The sequence below is a fragment of the Pan paniscus genome, chromosome 18 (genome assembly GCF_029289425.2).
Source record: "Pan paniscus chromosome 18, NHGRI_mPanPan1-v2.0_pri, whole genome shotgun sequence".
Taxonomy (NCBI): Eukaryota; Metazoa; Chordata; class Mammalia; order Primates; family Hominidae; genus Pan; species Pan paniscus.
The window spans coordinates 24,471,203-24,488,993 of record NC_073267.2 but is presented as its reverse complement, the minus strand read 5'-3'; the positions used below and the strand labels follow the sequence as shown (position 1 = coordinate 24,488,993).

The window sequence follows — 17,791 nt, the reverse complement described above, 5'->3', positions numbered from 1 at the left end:
GATGTGATTAATTTGATTATCCGTGTGAGTGGCTAGGATTTGGATTTCTGCATCCTTCACACTCAGTGTGTTATATATGTATACTTCTCAGGGACTTTCTTTATTAATTCAGTGGTTTCTGCAACAAGACCCCGAGTGCTAGTGCTGACCATTGATTTATAAAGGTAGGGAGAGGTGGAGGAGGGGTGGGGGTCTGGCCAATCCTGGGTACTATTAAATCTCTGGGACTCTTTTCTCTAGTATTTAGCCATGAACCTCCCTCCCCATCAGCCAAGGCAGAGGAGTCCGTTGGCCTTGCTACCTTTCATACTCACTGTTTCAGTCTGCTCTGTTCCCTTCCAGGAGGGCTGGGGTTGGGGAAGATTACTGGACACAATAATCTTTTATTCTTGAAACCCTTTTAGTTCAAGTTCTTTAAATAGATATTTTTCTTTTTTTCAAACTCATTTTACTGCCTGAAGTTCTTTAAATATTTAAATGCTGCAGGCAGCAATTGTTTGTGAGAGGAATGATCCCAACTTTGAGCGCATCTTGTAATGGAATGGCTTGGATTGCCTCTGCCTGCTGTAGGAAGCGCTTTCAAGGAGAGAAAGAAGCTAGAGAAGTTTAAAAGATGCTCTCACTTCATAGAAGACAAAAGTTAATGTGAATTAAATGTTTAGATATATTTTGCCTTGTACTTTGGTTTAAACCATATTTCAATGATGATAATAGTATATTTGGTATCTTACATATTTTAGGTTTCTATTTTATGGGGGCCATGTGTACAAATATTGTGTCTTGTTGGATTTTTGCTTTTGTGGCATTACCAGTCATGTCTGTGTTCTTTGGTACTGAGTGATGGAATTCTATACTTGTGGACTGGTAGAATGGAAAGGGACGTGGAGGTCATTTAACTTCACAACTCACCCGGTGTTGTAACACCTTTGCCAGCATCCTTGATTGACGTTCACCAGCTCAGCTTTGGTAAAGAATGCGTTTTCCATTTATAACACTATTTCTCAAGAAAATATGGACTGGCTTGTTACATAGTTTCTGGGAAGAAATTGTTGGGAAGAATAAGACAGGGCTAGACTTTAGCATCATGTTGCTCTTTATATATAGAATAGATCTTGGAAAATGCCTGGAAACCTCCAACTACCTTAGAGGCAGTACAGTTTGGTGGAAGGAGCTTGGGTTAGAAGCCAGACACATCTTTCTAGCTCTGTGTCCTGGGGCAGGTAGCTGTTCACTAATTTGGCTACCATGTTAGTGAGCCAGGAAGTGGTCATGCTGACCTCAAGGAACCCATTACCCAGGATGTGCTCAGATGTTTTCTGTATTATTTCCCCTTTCTCATGCTGAGACCCTACCACCACTTTTCTAGTATATGAGATGTTTAGAGTCTTAGTTTAGAGAACATTTTAAATATTCTTCGCATTGTTGAATGAAAGATACTCTGTTTTTAAGTTTTTTCTTTTTTTTTTTTTTTAACATCAACTTTTAAGTTCAGGTGTACGTGTTCAGGATGTGCAGGTTGGTTACTTAGGTAAACATGTGCCATGATGGTTTGCCGCACAGATCATCCCATCACCTAGGTATTAAGCCCAGCATCCATTAAGCTATTCTTCCTGATGCTCTCTCACCCCTCATCCCCATTTTTAAGTTTTCATTTGGAATGTTTATTTTATTTTTTGAGACAGGGTCTCACTTTGTCACCCAGGCTGGAGTGCAGTGTGTGATCGTGGCTCACTGCAGCCCCAGCCTCCCGGGCTCAAGATCCTCCTACCTCAGCTTCCCAAGTAGCTGGGACTACAGGTGTGCGCCACCACACTTGCCTAATTTTTAAATTTTTTTGTAGAGTCAGGGCCTATACTATGTTGTCCAGACTGGTCTCGAACTCCATATCTCAAGCAGTCCTCTGCCTCAGCCTCACAAAGTGTTGGGATTATAGGCATAAGCCACCATGCCCGGCCTGGAATGTTTATTTTGATGTAATCTTTATTTTGCACTGTTTCTAGCTATAATCGATGGTATAATGATATAATCGATTGTGTAAGGATTCTAGAACAGTGCCTCTCACACCATCTGTGATGAAGAACTTGGTTTTTTCTACTTTAAAATTTCCAATCCTTTATCAACTAGTGCATTTGTAAGAATACAATAAAAATATCACGGCAGTATCAGATTGCTATAAAAGTTTTTGAAATGCTTTTCTCCTTTTTGGTGCTTCTCTCGTGTGGGCTCGTGTCAGTCCGTGAGCCATAATTCTAGTAGCACTGGCCTAGAGAATATTTCAGAAAGTAGTTCTAGGAAGAAAAGCAAGTAGAATTATTTTGTAATTAATGAGTTTGCTGTGCTGCCTCAGTTTCCACACTGTGACTGAGAAGAGGCCATTCTGAAGAGGAGCAGGCTGAAAGGAGGCAAGGCTGTTCTGTCTCCTTCTCTTGGGCATGTCCCTCACAGCTCTGCTCCCACTCACCACTCCAGAAGAGCAGCTACTCCCCAGCTGGGTCATGTGTGCATCAAGCCTGACCTGACGCCTCTGGCCAATTGCTGTTTCCTTAGAGCTCCATTTGCTGCTTACATTTTAAGTTCTTTCCCTTCTGGTTCCGGCAAGTTCTCAGCTGCAAATAACTTCCCTGCCTCCGTTCGTAGGTCCTTATTCTGCTCTCATTTTGGGGGACTTGTCTGGTGTAGCCCTTTCTCACCCGAGTCTCTTTTATCCCTTAAGTCTCCATACTTGCGGAAATGGTTATGGCCCATTGAAGGAATCACTCCTGGTGCCTCTCAGGACCTTATCTGCCCCATCCCTGGGGCCATCCTGAGTCTGTTCCAGCATTCAGCTAAATATTCTAGCACTCGTTTATTCTCACCCCAAATAAATGCATATTTTTAGAAAATGTGATCATAATGTACTTTTCTGGATCAAGCTTATAACACCCTTTGATATATCCTTGCAGGATGACTGGCTTTGTGAACTCTTAAGTTTTTGTCTGTTCTTGCTGCTACTTGAATGTTCTTTATTTCTAGCTCAGGCTTAGAATTTGGACTGAAAGAAGTCCTCCTGCGTTCATGAGCTCATGTGTTCTCAGTCTGCCAGGGAACTTCCATGGAGCCTGGTTTGTGCTCCTCCCTGAGGGAAGCAGGGCAGGATAGGGCTTCAAGTGCAAGCCAAGGATTTGATAAGCCTGAAATGAGCTGGGCTCCTGCCTTTCACCAGCTGCACGACCTTGGGCAAGCAGGTTAATCTTTTTCAACCTCTGGAAATTGGGAGTAATAAGAGAACAAATCTGAGGATTAAATGAGATGCTTGGCACATAATAAGTGTTACATATTATATTTATCTGCTATCATATCATTATATTGTTATTTCTATTCATATTATTTGCTATTTCTAATAGACACTAAAATGTTGCAACACACTGAACTCAGGGTTTCTTCACCCTGGCACCATTAATATTTTGGTCGGACAATTTTGTCTTGCAGGGGGCTGTCCTGTGCATTATAGAATGTTTAGCAGCATCCGTGGCCTCTACCCACTAGATGCCAGTAGCACCTCTCCCTGAGTTGTGACAATCAAAAACATCTCCATTCATTGCCAAATCCCACTCCCCCCGCCACAGACACAGTTCCCTGGTTGAGACCCATTGGTTTAAATAAGTGTGTGTTTTCTAAGATGAACTGGAACTGCATCTACTTGGAATGGTTTGGAATTTCTCAAGACATTTTGCTCGAGTGTGATACAGAATTTAGGATTTTTTTAAAATCTCTTTCTGTGTTGCTACACGCAGCCTTAAAACGTTCTTGAGTTAATTAGATGAGCCAAAGAGATGGTGTCTGTGGGTCGCAAGAAGTGGCTGGTGCAGCCTCCCCTGGTGCTGATGGCGGGCTCTCTTTGGCAGCGTACTGTAAGAACTCTGTGGACGGCCTCTGGTACTGCTTCGATGACAGCGATGTGCAGCAGCTGTCAGAAGATGAGGTCTGCACGCAGACAGCATACATCCTCTTCTACCAGAGGCGGACAGCCATCCCGTCATGGTCAGCCAACAGCTCGGTGGCAGGTGAGGTCCACTCTTGTTCTTGGGCAGTTTTTTCCAGAGCAAAAGATTGTAATGAATGGTCTAGAGGACCTCTCTGGAGGCTCTCATGACTCTGTCAGTTTGATCAGATGAATCCTTACGTTTCCATTTAATCTGGAAACTAAAATGACTGCAGTCAAGGAAGTTGGGGAGGAATGTGACAGCACCTGTGGCCCAGTGGAGTTCACTGGGGACAGTGGGTTGGACCTGGCGCAAAGAAAGCTCATGATGTGTTCTTGTGGATAAATGCATGGGTGAGCTGAAAAGCAGCGTGGCATACTACCCCCTGTCCTGGGGTTATCCTGGAGCCTGTCCCATCTGGGCCACATAGCAATCATCTATAATACAGGTGTAATAATAATGCCTACCTCATGGGGTCGTCGTAAGCATCCAGTTAGATAAATGTGTGTTAAAACATTTTGTAAAGGGTAAAGGACCATTAGAAATAGTCTGCTTTTCCAGTGAGAAGATTGGACTATTCTGTTAGGAGAAGGATTGATGGCTGTGATAATAATACTAGGTGGCTTGGGTTTAGCCGGATGACATCCAGCCTGTTGTGTTTAATAAATGCAGGGACCAGTACCCACACACAATATGAATGCAGCCACACATAATCCAAACAAGTGGACACACGTTTCTGAATGCAGAGTTTGACTTCAAGAGAGCGTGACAGAGGATTGGAATGTGGTGATGTGCAGTCAGGTTAGGGGCTATGAATCCTTGCTTCTCTTGAAGCTTGCAGGGGGTGAGTTCAAAGCAGTGAAAGCAAGGCATCTCTCAAGCAGAATGACGCCCTGCTGGGGGCCAAGCCCACCCAGTGTACAGCCACTCACTCAGTTAACACAGCGGGAACTCCAGTGCTCTTCCACCAGTCTCAGATGTGCTCAGAAATGACACCTTCTTGAGGTCTACTTGAGACAGTCATGCTGCTTCATGTACTCTGTTTCAAGAGCAATTTCTCTTGCCCTAATAAATATTTAAGGGCATCCCTGGAACAGACAGGGCAGATTGACATATGCTGTGTGTGTGTATATTATTAATATTATGAAAATGGTTACAAATTTCCTTAAAACAGTGAGGCTGAGAGAAAAAGAGTATACTGCCGCATCCTCTCTTCTCTTTGTGTAAGAAATATTACTGCAATTGCTTAGAACAGTGCCTGGCATGTAGATGCTTAATAAATATTTGTAGAATGAATGTATGAATGCTTGTCTATTCCATTCTCTTGCCAATTCTTTAGACTCAGACTTACATTATAAAGTATTCATCCCTATCCTTGCATTTTATTACTACAAATTTCATGCGTCAGGAAGTCTGCCTTACATCTTTTCATCTTAACTGGGGATATTCGGACAGGCACGACATGACACAGGGTCTGGGAACTGATGCTGACCTCGGGGTGAGGACATCAATGCCCCCCAGCTCAGCTCGTAGCACCTTCATGAGGGTGTGTGTGGCTCAGGGCTGGCCGAGGGACCCCAGCCTGACCTCTATGCCTGTTTTCTTCTCTGCAGGCTCCACAAGTTCTTCCCTGTGTGAACACTGGGTGAGCCGGCTCCCGGGCAGCAAGCCAGCCAGCGTGACCTCTGCAGCTTCCTCCAGACGCACCTCCCTGGCGTCGCTCTCTGAGTCCGTGGAGATGACTGGAGAAAGGAGTGAAGATGATGGTGGGTGTGGGTTTTGGTGACAAATTTCCAGAATGGTAACTCACAGACACAGCAGAGTCCCTCGTGTTTTTCCTAGGAGCTAAGTCCCAAGGAGATGGTAGGAGAACCCAAAGGGAGCTACAGTGAGTGGAGCTGTGTAGCTGTGAGTTATGATCCTAAGAAGCATTTTGTATTAACAGAGTCATTTGCTTTTCCTGTGTCCCAGTACTTTCTCCTTCCGCTTCATTATTTTCCACTTGTAAGGTCTCTTGTGGAGGCTGGAGCTTTATATACCAATGTATACTTTTTTTTTTTCCCCAAAGTGTTTTAAAAAGCAGGATAGCTGGAAGAGGCTCAGAGAGATTGTGCTTTGCCCAGGCCACCTGGTGGGGAGTCGGCTCCAGGCTTGGCACGGAGGCCCCTGGCTCTCTTGGACCCAGGAGAGCCTCACCTTCCAACATGCTGCTCCCCAGGGAGGAAGCTGTGGAATGTTCTTTTTAGTACAGAAGCATCTAAAACAAAAGCTGTTGTTGCCTTTGCATAGAGATAGTAAAAAGTCCGATAAAAATTGAACTCTTTTTTTTTTTTTCTTTTTAAACTTTCACTTTCTGTTTGGGTAATGGCAGGATAGACCTTAGTTTCGACAGGGACCCAGGTGGTGTGGGAAGGACCGGGCAGCCACAGTACTGGGAGCTGGAAGGAGGAGTGAGTGCAGCTTCTATAATGAACACAGTGACTCAATCTGCCAACAAGTCTCACTCTGCAGCCAGCATTTCGATCACTGTAATCTGCTTCTAGTGGTGATGGATAATTCTGAGAAAATGAAATTGAGTTAAAATTGCAATAGGCTGGAAGAAGAATGCCAGGTGAAGAGAGCTGCACCATAGCTCTAGCTCTGCCACCTCTTCTGGCTTGTTGCCTCTTCCTCTTTATTTGTAAAGTAAAAACACTGGACTGCAATTCCTAAGCTCCTTCCGGCTCCTCACATCTTATGGAAAACTGACTGGTGAACCTTTGCTTGTTTAGGCAGAGGTTATTTTCAGTACTGCCTTTAAACTTAGAATTCACTGTCATTTTAACGATAAGCCTCAATAAGGTTTGCCTCAGTCTATCTTTAAGCAGTGCAGTTGGTGAAATCAATATCCTTTTAAGCATCATCATTGTATAATGGTGCTGGGTGGTGCCCACAGAATAGAGCCTGTTTCTTAGGCTCTATAAAGACAGAATTTTGTAAATATCACAACTGTAGTATCATTGTGTAGAAAATTTAATTTAGAATATTTTCTTAGGACGTTTTGAGCCACACCAAATAGGAGTATGTGGTTCTGATTATGAGTATTTTTTTTTTTTTAAACGGAGTCTCTCTCTGTCTCCCAGGCTGGAGTGTAGTGGCGCGATCTCGGCTCACTGCAAGCTCCGCCTACCAGGTTCACGCCATTCTCCTGCCTCAGCCTCCCCAGCAGCTGGGATTACAGGCACCTGCCACCACGCCTGGCTAATTTTTTTGTATTTTTAATAGAGACGGGGTTTCACCATGTTAGGCAGAATGGTCTCGATCTCCTGACATCGTGATCCGCCCACCTCGGCCTCCCAAAGTGCTGGGATTACAGGCGTGAGCCACCACGCCTGGTCTCTAATTATGAATATTTTTTGGGAAGTTTTAAGTTACTGGAATTAGGAGTATATGATATCCAAGTCTTTTTAGCTCTTTGCGTTGATCCACATCTGTAGTCAACAATGACAGGCCAGCTTACATGTGGAATTGAGTGGTGCGGGGGGTCAAGGGGTTCTGGGTTCTGGTATTAGCTCTTCCTTTAATGAGTTGTGTAATCTTGGTCAAGGACTTCATTTCTGTGAGCCCTAGATCACCTTCAGGAAGGTAATGAAGCTGGGTCAATACCTCACAGCATCTATGGAGTGCCAGGTGCTCTGTTGGGCACAGGACTTGTAAGGTTGTATTTAATCGTCACACTTGCCCTGTGAGTTAGACCAGAGGTCAGCAAACTGTAGCCCCATAGGCCAGATACAGCCCACTGCCTTTCTTTGTAAAGATTTTTGGAACGCAGTCAGACACGTTTTCTTACGTGTCACCTGTGGCTGCTTTCATGCAGCAGTGACGGAGTTGAATGTTTGGCCTGCAAAGCCTAACATCTGCTGTCTAGGCCTTCACAGGAAAAGTTATACTGAGCCCTGATGTAGGGCAAGGAGGTGAATAGAAGTTTGCTGTGTTAGAATGATCCTGAGTTAGAATGTCCCTATTTTATACATAAGGAAACTGGGCTCAGAAAAGTCAAAGCCACACAGGGACTCCCTGATCCCAGATGGGCTGGCTCTGAAGGTCATGCTCCTTTCATCCCATGAGGCTTACCTTCGTTTCACCTTCAGTGTCTTACAGTGTTGTTAGAATGTCTTCATTGGCTTAACTTAACAGTATTCTCTTTACTGTGTTCAGGAGGCTTTTCAACTCGACCATTTGTGAGAAGTGTCCAGCGTCAGAGTTTGTCATCCAGATCTTCTGTCACCAGCCCCTTGGCGGTCAATGAAAATTGCATGAGACCTTCATGGTCCCTGTCTGCTAAGCTGCAGATGCGCTCCAATTCTCCATCCCGATTTTCAGGGGATTCGCCAATTCACAGCTCTGCTTCCACCTTGGAGAAGATTGGGGAGGCAGCAGATGACAAGGTCTCCATCTCTTGCTTTGGTAGCTTGCGGAACCTTTCTAGCAGTTACCAGGAACCAAGCGACAGTCATAGTCGCCGTGAGCACAAGGCTGTGGGCCGGGCCCCTCTGGCTGTCATGGAAGGCGTGTTCAAAGACGAATCGGACACCCGCAGATTGAACTCCAGTGTCGTAGATACACAGAGCAAACATTCAGCACAAGGGGACCGCCTGCCCCCGCTCTCTTGTCCATTTGATAACAATAATCAGATCGCTTATGTGGATCAGAGCGACTCCGTAGACAGCTCTCCAGTCAAAGAGGTGAAACCCCCCAGCCACCCAGGCTCACTCGCAAAGAAACCAGAGAGCACAACTAAGAGATCCCCCAGTTCCAAAGGCACTTCTGAGCCAGAGAAAAGCTTGCGGAAGGGGAGACCAGCCTTGGCAAGCCAGGAGTCATCCCTTTCAAGTACATCCCCTTCTTCTCCTCTTCCTGTAAAAGTCTCTCTAAAGCCCTCCCGCTCCCGCAGCAAAGCAGATTCTTCTTCCAGGGGCAGTGGACGGCATTCATCCCCTGCCCCTGCTCAACCCAAAAAGGAGTCATCCCCGAAATCTCAGGACTCCGTGTCATCTCCTTCGCCACAGAAGCAGAAGTCAGCCTCGGCCCTCACCTACACTGCTTCCTCCACATCTGCCAAAAAGGCCTCGGGCCCTGCCACAAGGAGCCCTTTCCCACCTGGGAAGAGCAGGACTTCAGACCGGAGCTTGAGTAGAGAGGGCTCCAGACAAAGCTTGGGTTCTGACAGAGCCAGCGCCACCTCCACCTCCAAACCCAACTCCCCTCGGGTGAGCCAGGCCCGAGCAGGGGAGGGCAGGGGGGCCGGGAAGCACGTGCGGAGCTCCTCCATGGCCAGCCTGCGCTCCCCCAGCACAAGCATCAAGTCTGGTTTGAAGAGGGACAGCAAGTCTGAGGACAAGGGGCTGTCCTTCTTCAAATCAGCCTTGAGACAGAAGGAAACCCGGCGCTCGACGGATCTTGGCAAGACAGCCTTGCTCTCTAAAAAGGCTGCTGGGAGCTCTGTTAAGTCCGTCTGTAAGAACAGCGGGGACGACAAGGCAGAGAGAGGCCACCAGCCTCCAGCTTCCCAGCAGCCAAATGCAAATACAACGGGAAAAGAGCAGCTTGTCTCCAAGGACCCTGCTTCTGCCAAACATTCCCTGCTGTCCGCTCGCAAATCCAAGTCTTCCCAACTAGACTCTGGAGTTCCCTCGTCTCCGGGTGGCAGGCAGTCTGCAGAGAAATCCTCAAAAAAGTTATCTTCTAGCATGCAAACCTCTGCACGGCCTTCTCAAAAACCTCAGTGATATTTCTGCAATCGAAGTGTTTTATCTGTAAAGATGTTTATTTATTTAGAACCCCTGCCCTCCCACCAAAGCCTCCTGTGCTTTTGTTTTGTACTTTTTTGAGTCACGTGCCCGACTGTGTGTGTGTGTGAGTGTATGCGTGTGTGTATCTAATTCAATTGCAAATTGTTCAAAGCGTCGCCTTATTCTACCATTGAACCAAATAACAGCCATAGGCAAAACGTTGACACCAAGCTAACTGGAATAATTGTAGACGATACCCAGGACGGTCCCTTTAGCAATTGTACATATTTCTTTCTAGAGAACTCTAATGACTTTCTTTGGATATGAGAGTTTTGAAACCTGTGAACCAGAAAAGCTACCATTAGTGCGTAGAAGGAGGAAGGAGCTGACTCGTGTTTCTTCTGAGCAGGACTTGTCCTTACTGTGGATTGTGGGTGGCACCAGGAGCTCTAAAAACTGTGACTCTAACAACGAAACAAATCGAGGGAAAAACTCTTGCTTTCTGCACTTTCGCCCCATCTACCAGTCTTTGTAAAGGGCAATATTTTAACACTAATGTTTCTCAGGTATATACTCAGCTAGTCTAGGATGGTTGCACACCAGTAAATGGATTAAAGAGGAAGGTGCCATGTGGGTGACTGTGTCATTTCTCCTACTGCCACAGATAGACATTTTCGAGGTAGAAATGAAGCCTTTCACCACCTTCATATCTGTGGTGACATGTGCACCAAAACCTGTCTTGACTCTTGGGATAGGTCCTAGGAAGTGGCAGATTGGATAGCCAGAAAGCCAGTCACTCGTTTAATTTTTTTTCCTTCTGAAATTACTAGCTAAGGCTCTTGGAATTTGGCACTGTAGTAGAGCAGTTAACACCTTTGACAGATTCCTGGAAAAAAACTTCTAGATTCTAAACTGGGTGAAAGACTGGACATCATTTTCCTTGTCAGGTGTTGCATTTTTCCGTTAGAGGTGGGAAGCTCCACGATGCCCTGTGTCTGTGGGCTCATGTTCCCTCATCTTGTAGCTTGGAGAGGAAAGAAGTTGCCTTCTGCCAAAAGCCAATGGTGGTATGTTGAAGCGTTGTGTGATCAAGTGTTACATATGCACTTCAGATCCTGTCTGTCAGTCTCTGTTAGGGCTGCCTTTCAGTAACTCATTTATTATTTCTTCTTTGTTCTTAAGATTTCATCTCATGCCCAGAACTCACAAGCAGGCTTTGGAGTGTGTTCCATCTGGCCGTGTCAGTGCAAATTGCATTTCTTACAAAGGAGAACCTCACAAAAAAAAACCTCACAGATAAGCAAAGTATATAGTTTTGCAAGCTTTTTCAAGGTCTCCTGGCAATACTTTCCTGCTCAATTTTTAGCTTTTCTTTTTTTTTTAAATGTCAAGAGAGTGAGGGTCTTGATTCTCTCTGAATAGCATTTGTCACTTTGCCAGTAAATACAGCATGCTAAGTTTATGTGCTTTTAAATATTAGCGTTTTTCGTCAGACTCTTCAAGTTCTTCTTGAACCCTTGGTGCACAGATCCATATATAACCTCCCTTTTCAGTATTGCTGTGTGTGAATTAACTACAACACATATGCATGCATAGCTGTGAATTCTGCACTACCTTTTTTTTCTTTTTTTCCCCCCAAGAATATCTCTTGGGAAAAGTTTTTAGTACGTTACTTAACTTTATTTTACTGCTAATTTGCGCATTAGCCGGTAACTTGCAAATCTGGAGACCACTTACCGTTGAGGGTAGCTGGAATTTTAGACCCTTGGCAGTATTTAAGATTTAGACGTTTAGCCTTGTGAAAGTTACCACAGTGCTCCATGTGATTCATTGACTGTGAGCCTGTTGTCCATTGCACTCAGCCCTGTACTCACCTCTTCACTCGCTGTCCTGGTTTTACTGTTCAGATTTTGGTGGGTTCTCAAAGCAGTACCACTCTCATCTGCTCAGTACATCTGCGGCAACTGGCTGCCTTCGATGCTGTCATTGCTTTCAGCCCAGCACATCACAGCCCCATCAGTGTGTAGCCACTGCTCTCGTTTTTCTGTATCGCTTTTATCTCCTGAAAAAGATGCACCAAATAAGAGATCATCTATATCAGGAATTGAATGTCTAACTCAAACCTCTCATTTTTGTTTAATAGGTAGATCTCATTTGAAGTCTCCTATCTGAATCTCTGAAACAATTATAGTTTGATTAGACAAAGGTTTTTAATAACACTCCTTTTTTGCTGTAGTCAAGCATTAATAGAAACTAGTTTAATTTTCACAGTGGTAAATATTTTTATTCTTGAGTTATCTAGGAATGGATTTTCCACGATGTCTAGTGACTTAAAAAAAAAGGAAAAACGTTTCTACAAATCCCTTTGGTTTTCCATGGGATCTGGAATAAAATGTCAGTGTCTATAAACTGTATGTCATGGAGTTTAGTCCTTGTTTCAGGTTTAATAGAAAAAATCAGGAAGTATCATGGCATTGTCTAGACATCATGAAGCTATTTTATTTCCATGGTTGGTAAACAGTGAAAATTTCATTATCTCCAACTACTAGGTACAACTTTAGGCCACAGGAAAGGTTATTTGGCCCAAAAGTTTGGAGGTGCTCCTTGAGGTGGGAAGTATCTTGTTGGAAAGTAGTTACTTGATTCAATTTAGTTCATTGTTAGGGTTGGGGACTTGGTGTTGGTTTCTTTCTTTCTTTCTTTCTTTTTGTTTAATTTTCCCAGCAATATTTAGCACAATGAGCGTGTATGTGCTTTGGGGTTAAAAATTATCTGCTAGGGATGATAGGCCTGGGTTTCTGGTTGACATCTAGATGGGCCTGATTAGAGCAGTCATCTCCTGGTAGGCACAAAATAATCACCAACAGTAATGTTGTATCTCTAATGTTTGTTTGCTTTTTTAAAAAAGTTTTATTCTTGATTTCTTGTAAACATCCATTGCACTGAGGCCGTATCATTCCTTAAGACAGCCCTACATCTTGCCTTGGTAATCCCTTAGATAATGTGGAAACTCAAACCATTAGGCTCCAGTCATCTTAGACCATTTCCCATCCGTTTTGTATTTTCTCATCCTGAAAGCAGCTGAACTGAAAGTAAGTAATAATATGCTGGACCAGTGGGAACGGATGTGGGAGTATTTGTGGTGTGCTAAAATGCTGTAATTATCTGTGAGGCTGCCTGACACGCTTTTGCAATCTTGTTTTCATCATTCATTCTGCAAACATTTATGGAGGGCCTGCTTTGAGCACAGAGGCAAAACTGAAAGCTTCAGGGATTTGCTGTAGCTGAGGAGCCCTGGGAGCACAGCCCATCAAGCAAGGGATGTGATGGTGTCCTAAATGGAGTGACAGTTCTCCTGGGAAAAGAGATCACGTGGATTCCGGTCAAATCGGCTAAGGCTTGTGGTTCTCTTGAGCAAGTCTGTTCCGTCTGGAAACCAAAAGTGCCCTTCATCTTTAGAGACATTTTACTCTTCCATCCACCTTTTCAGACTGAGCTGTCTCTACTATTTAGGGGTTGAAAATCCATTACGCAGTCACTTTACGTTAACATTGGGTCATCTTATGTTTGTAGGAGACGGATGTGGGATTTGAGGGGAACATTGTCATTCCTCTAAAATAACTATCATGAAAAAAATAGCAACAGTATGTAAAGGGACCAAGAGTGGCAGCCTTTAGGGAAAATGGAGCAGAGAAGAGCTGTGAACAAAGCTCATTTATTTGAAATAAGTGCTTTATTTCACATAGAGGGGCATCAGACGTTACATTTCATTCGGACAAATTACTGAACAGCGGAAGTGATTGTTTCCTATGTAGGTTATTATAATTATTGGATACAAAGATTTAACTAGTGTTTCTGGGTTGGATTTTTGAAATAGTATGCAAATCATAAGCACAGTTTCAATAAAACACGTATTCTGGAGGTGCGTGGAACTTTGTATTATTTGTAGTTGAGAAAGGCAAACTTTGCTGACAAACCAGTACCTATCATAAACGAACACAAAAAGTAGCTGTTACTGTGCAGGCTGTCTTTAACTTTCATTTCATAAAGGGTACATTATTGTTAAACTCTACTACATGGTTTGGGGAGAAATCCAGTGCTTTTATTTAAATGAACACTCTCACACTGCCTTTTGATCAACTTTCAGAGTATTTTGCAGATGCATTTTGAGCATGACCATTTTTTTCCCCCAAGTAAAAACAATTGTGTGTGGCCTCCATATAACTCAGAAAGCATGCTCTTACTACCTATGCAAGCAAACAATAAAACATATAGACATGAAATGTTAAGTCTTAAAAAAAAAGGCAACAATTATGGAGCTCTATTTTTAAATTTGTGTTTTTCAAAATATGGCTTACTCATCATTGTGTAGAAGAGCATGAATGCGATTTCTTGTTTTGCTCTGCATATATTTCTCTGCTGTTTTTCTGATCATTGGCGAGATTGTAAAGTATTTTGCAAGCAGAAGTGGAATTGGATATGTTGAACACACATCATTGGTGTACATACTGTATTTAGCCTGAAGGCTTTCCTAAAGTGTTTTGTTCTAAAAATAACCTGCCATTTTCTATAGATTTTAATTTTTTATATCTTCAAGGGTTCTATTTTGGTCACAAGGAAAGAATGTGGCTTCTAATAGTGCTAAGAATTAAAAGATGCTTTTGTAGAGACTTAGAGCTATTTTGAAAAGCTTTGGGGCTTCCCAGCCACTGATCACAATTAGACTAAGCCCATGGAATTTCTGGGAGTGTTGTGCAGTGGATTCGGTTCTAGATCCATCTTACATTTGTTTAGTGTTTCCCAATTTTTGGGAGAAGGGGTGCACAGCAGATTTGAGAGACTTTTTTGAATCTCACACATGTATTTTCCTCAAGATTCTTTTAAGCCTCTTCTGAATGACTTGTCTGAGATAGTGAAGACCCACATTGACTAGAATCAGCTGGGGAACTTTAAAAAATACAGTGCCTGGGTCCCAGTCCCTAGCTTTTGATCTAATTCATGTAGGGGTGGGATCCAGGAATTACCATGTATTTTAAAAGCTGCTGGGTGTTTCTAATTTGCAGACAGATTGAGAACCACTATGATACGTCATCCCTTTACTGAGAATTATGGCGAGAATCACTGCCGTTTGAATTACTCAGGAGTGACTGATTCCTCAGTTGTGTAGGAGAGGCAGAAAAAAATAAGAATAAAAAGAATTGAGAGATACTGATATCAAACTCCCATTTGAAATACAAGGGCCCTTCTGATTCAAGGCCCAGTTGGGGAGCTTGGACCATGTTGTGAATGGCCTAGCACTCGCCAGTCTGGTGGAAATTGGTGGTCTTAGTTGCTGGAGCAGGCTGAGTGTCCCCGCGGGGTTTGCATCTGTCCCCAGAACCTTTTCCCCAGGCCCGTGGGGGAATAGGGAAGTCACTCTGAGCTAGAAATTGTCGAAGAAGAAAAGAAACAACCTTTCTAGCCTTGGAAAGCCTGTCCCTGCTTTTGATAGAATTATTGCCTTTTTGTAGGAATTACAGTAGCAAACCCCAGGCTGCCGCTGAATTTCCTACTTTTGCTCATTCTCTAGGATAGTTCTTATCCAGAATGTGGTTTCAGGAATTCTTTTTTTTAGTTTGAAAATGAATGTGAAACATTTTCTTTGGTGTCTTTAAAAAAAAAAAACCCTTATTGCTATTTTTTCGTGTGTTTTTGTTTTGTTTTGTTTTTTGTTTGTTTTACCATTAGGTAATACACATCCCAGAATTTGGCACTCTGTGTTAACTGTGGAGGCAAATAAAATTTAGTTTTAATCTGTGGTGAGCTGAATGCACTACAACACCTTCGAAGTAATCTGATGGTTTCATTCTGTCGAGCCTCATGCTGCCTACAAAACACCACAATTTACCTGGTGTTTTCAACATTTTAAGGAATAAAGATACAAGTAAACATGCAAGTTGGAAATGTTTCTTTAGAAAGGCCATCCAGAATAGTGATATCTGTTGCAGTCGTCCAAATGCAATATGAAATTTCCTAGGTGCTATTATAAATGGTGTGGTGTCATACCAAATGCAAAAGCAGTTACAGTATTTCCGAAGTTGGAGTTCTCTTTGTAGGCCTTTCAAATACGTGTTTGCATTCCATAGAGGTCTGCTCACCAACTGTGCCTCTCACCACTGGTTAAAATTGAATTTAAGCCTCATTGACATAAGTCGTTTCTTGATTGAACTCTTCAGTTTTTACACTGGAATTTCTGTAGTTGTCTTGAAAGCTGCATGTCACATCACTGTACACAAAGTGCTTTGGTATTACTCATGCACCATGGATAGTGATTTCTGTGTCGTTTTCATTTTCAGTTGTACAGTAATATGGAAGGCAGGATGTCTTTCCTAGAGGCTGGAAGAAAAGTGTATCGTACATTTTAAATTTATTTTAGAACAAGTGCATGAGATGTGTCACTGATTTATGTTATTTATTTGTATGTTTTATTATTCAAAGTGTATGCACTTTTAAGAAGCAGAATTTATATTTTTATGTTTGAAACATTTTATTTCTGAAACAGCGTTGATTATGTAGTATACAGTTGGAATTAAGAGAAAAGTGGAAAATGTAACAAAATACAATAAATTTATTACAAGATGTCCTCTTCAAGCCACATTTCTCCTTTCTCCCCCTTGCCAACTGATATCTTTTTGGTGTTGACTATAATAATAATTGTACTGCATCAGTCTTTACAAAATGCCTTAAAATTGCAGTGTTTAAAACACAAGTTACAGAAAGATGTATACATATGTTTTCTGTGTAAAAGTTTAAAACAAAAAATCACATCCATGCTTGTATAATTTTCACAATCAGGGATGGTTCTTCCCATTTCCTCCATGACAGATTAGAGACAGTTTGTCCTGGGCCATGGAACTGGACAAAAACTCACGTTCTGGTTCAATGCAACAGATTTTCAACATTTCGCATTATTTCCCCCCTTACCAAACTTTTATGATGGGAAGAAATAGCAGTATAAAAGGGGCCTTCTTCCTGCGCTGTCTCATACCCTAGATATTTAATATTTTTGATACAAACAACATTTTTCCAGCTGTCTTTCCCACCCTTCAGGACAGAACTCCCTACTGAGGATGTCACATCACCTATGGCCACGTGGGGGCACTAAAGATCTCTTATGCATTTTAGAAGTCCAGCCTGCAGGTGGTTAGCCTCTGAGTGTGGAAATGTTTATTCAGTATGAGTTGGGGGATACGGTATCAGTGAACAGGGGTTTCTGTTTAGGGGAGTGCCACCAGCCATCATTTGTTCCCAGAAAGTGTTGAATACAGATCAGGACAGATCTTGTTTCCCTAAAGCACAGCATTATGGTTTAGGGTTGGGGTGGGGGGAGTTGATGTTCCTGACAAGTGTGAACCACATGCCGTGCTAGGTACAGCACTTCTAAAGCTCTCTAATTTGAAATGGTAAGATTTCGCTTAGGTTCTGTTAGAGAGTTTAACCATGTAGTACGCTGATTATTCAAGAGGCTTCATTATGCCACAAAGTGTTCACATGTCATAAAATATGTAGATTTAATAGTTATGCAGATATTTAAGGATCATTTTGCCTGTCTCCTTAGGATTTGGAAGATTATCTTTCAATACTTGAATGGTCAACGTCTCTCTGAATACTTTTCGGGTCCCTGTAAATCTTCCTGAAGAAAGCAAAGGTGTGATAACACCCCTTGCCCAGAGCTGCATGTTCCTGTGTGTTAAACTGCCCCGTGGGTGATTCTAGGCCACTCTGACTCCGTGGGATGTAGCTTGAGGTCCTCCCCCACCCCAGTATCTCCTTTCTCTCTCCCAGCTGGGTTCCGTGTCATATGTTCTAATTCTGTGTACATCATCTAACATAACGTTGAACGGTTAATCACTTCGATTTACTAATACATTCACTTTCCATTGCTCTTCACTCCTTCCTGGGTTCTCCCAGATGGATGCTTCAGGTTTCCTCTCTGCGACCCTGTTCCTTTCTCAGGCTTCTCCATGAGGGTCATCTGGTAGATTTCATCTTGCTGGGTGGGTTGGGTCTACCTTCTGC

The 17,791-nt window shown here is 43.0% G+C and overlaps 1 protein-coding gene across 4 annotated transcripts in view; it reads left to right on the top strand.

Annotated features, from left to right (window-relative positions):
• USP31 (ubiquitin specific peptidase 31) overlaps positions 1–16,351 on the top strand; it is an 88,257-nt gene extending 71,906 nt beyond the window's left edge. For 3 of the 4 annotated variants that reach the window (XM_034939863.4, XM_063598574.1, XM_034939866.3), the window contains 3 exons: positions 3,885–4,043; positions 5,576–5,728; positions 8,160–16,351. In XM_034939863.4, coding sequence (XP_034795754.2) covers positions 3,885–4,043; positions 5,576–5,728; positions 8,160–9,730 — 1,883 coding nt within the window. In that variant the 3' untranslated portion in view covers positions 9,731–16,351. The remainder of the gene's footprint in view (positions 1–3,884; positions 4,044–5,575; positions 5,729–8,159) is intronic. The other variant, XM_034939864.3, reaches the window with a different exon arrangement.
• The last annotated feature ends 1,440 nt before the right edge of the window (positions 16,352–17,791 follow it).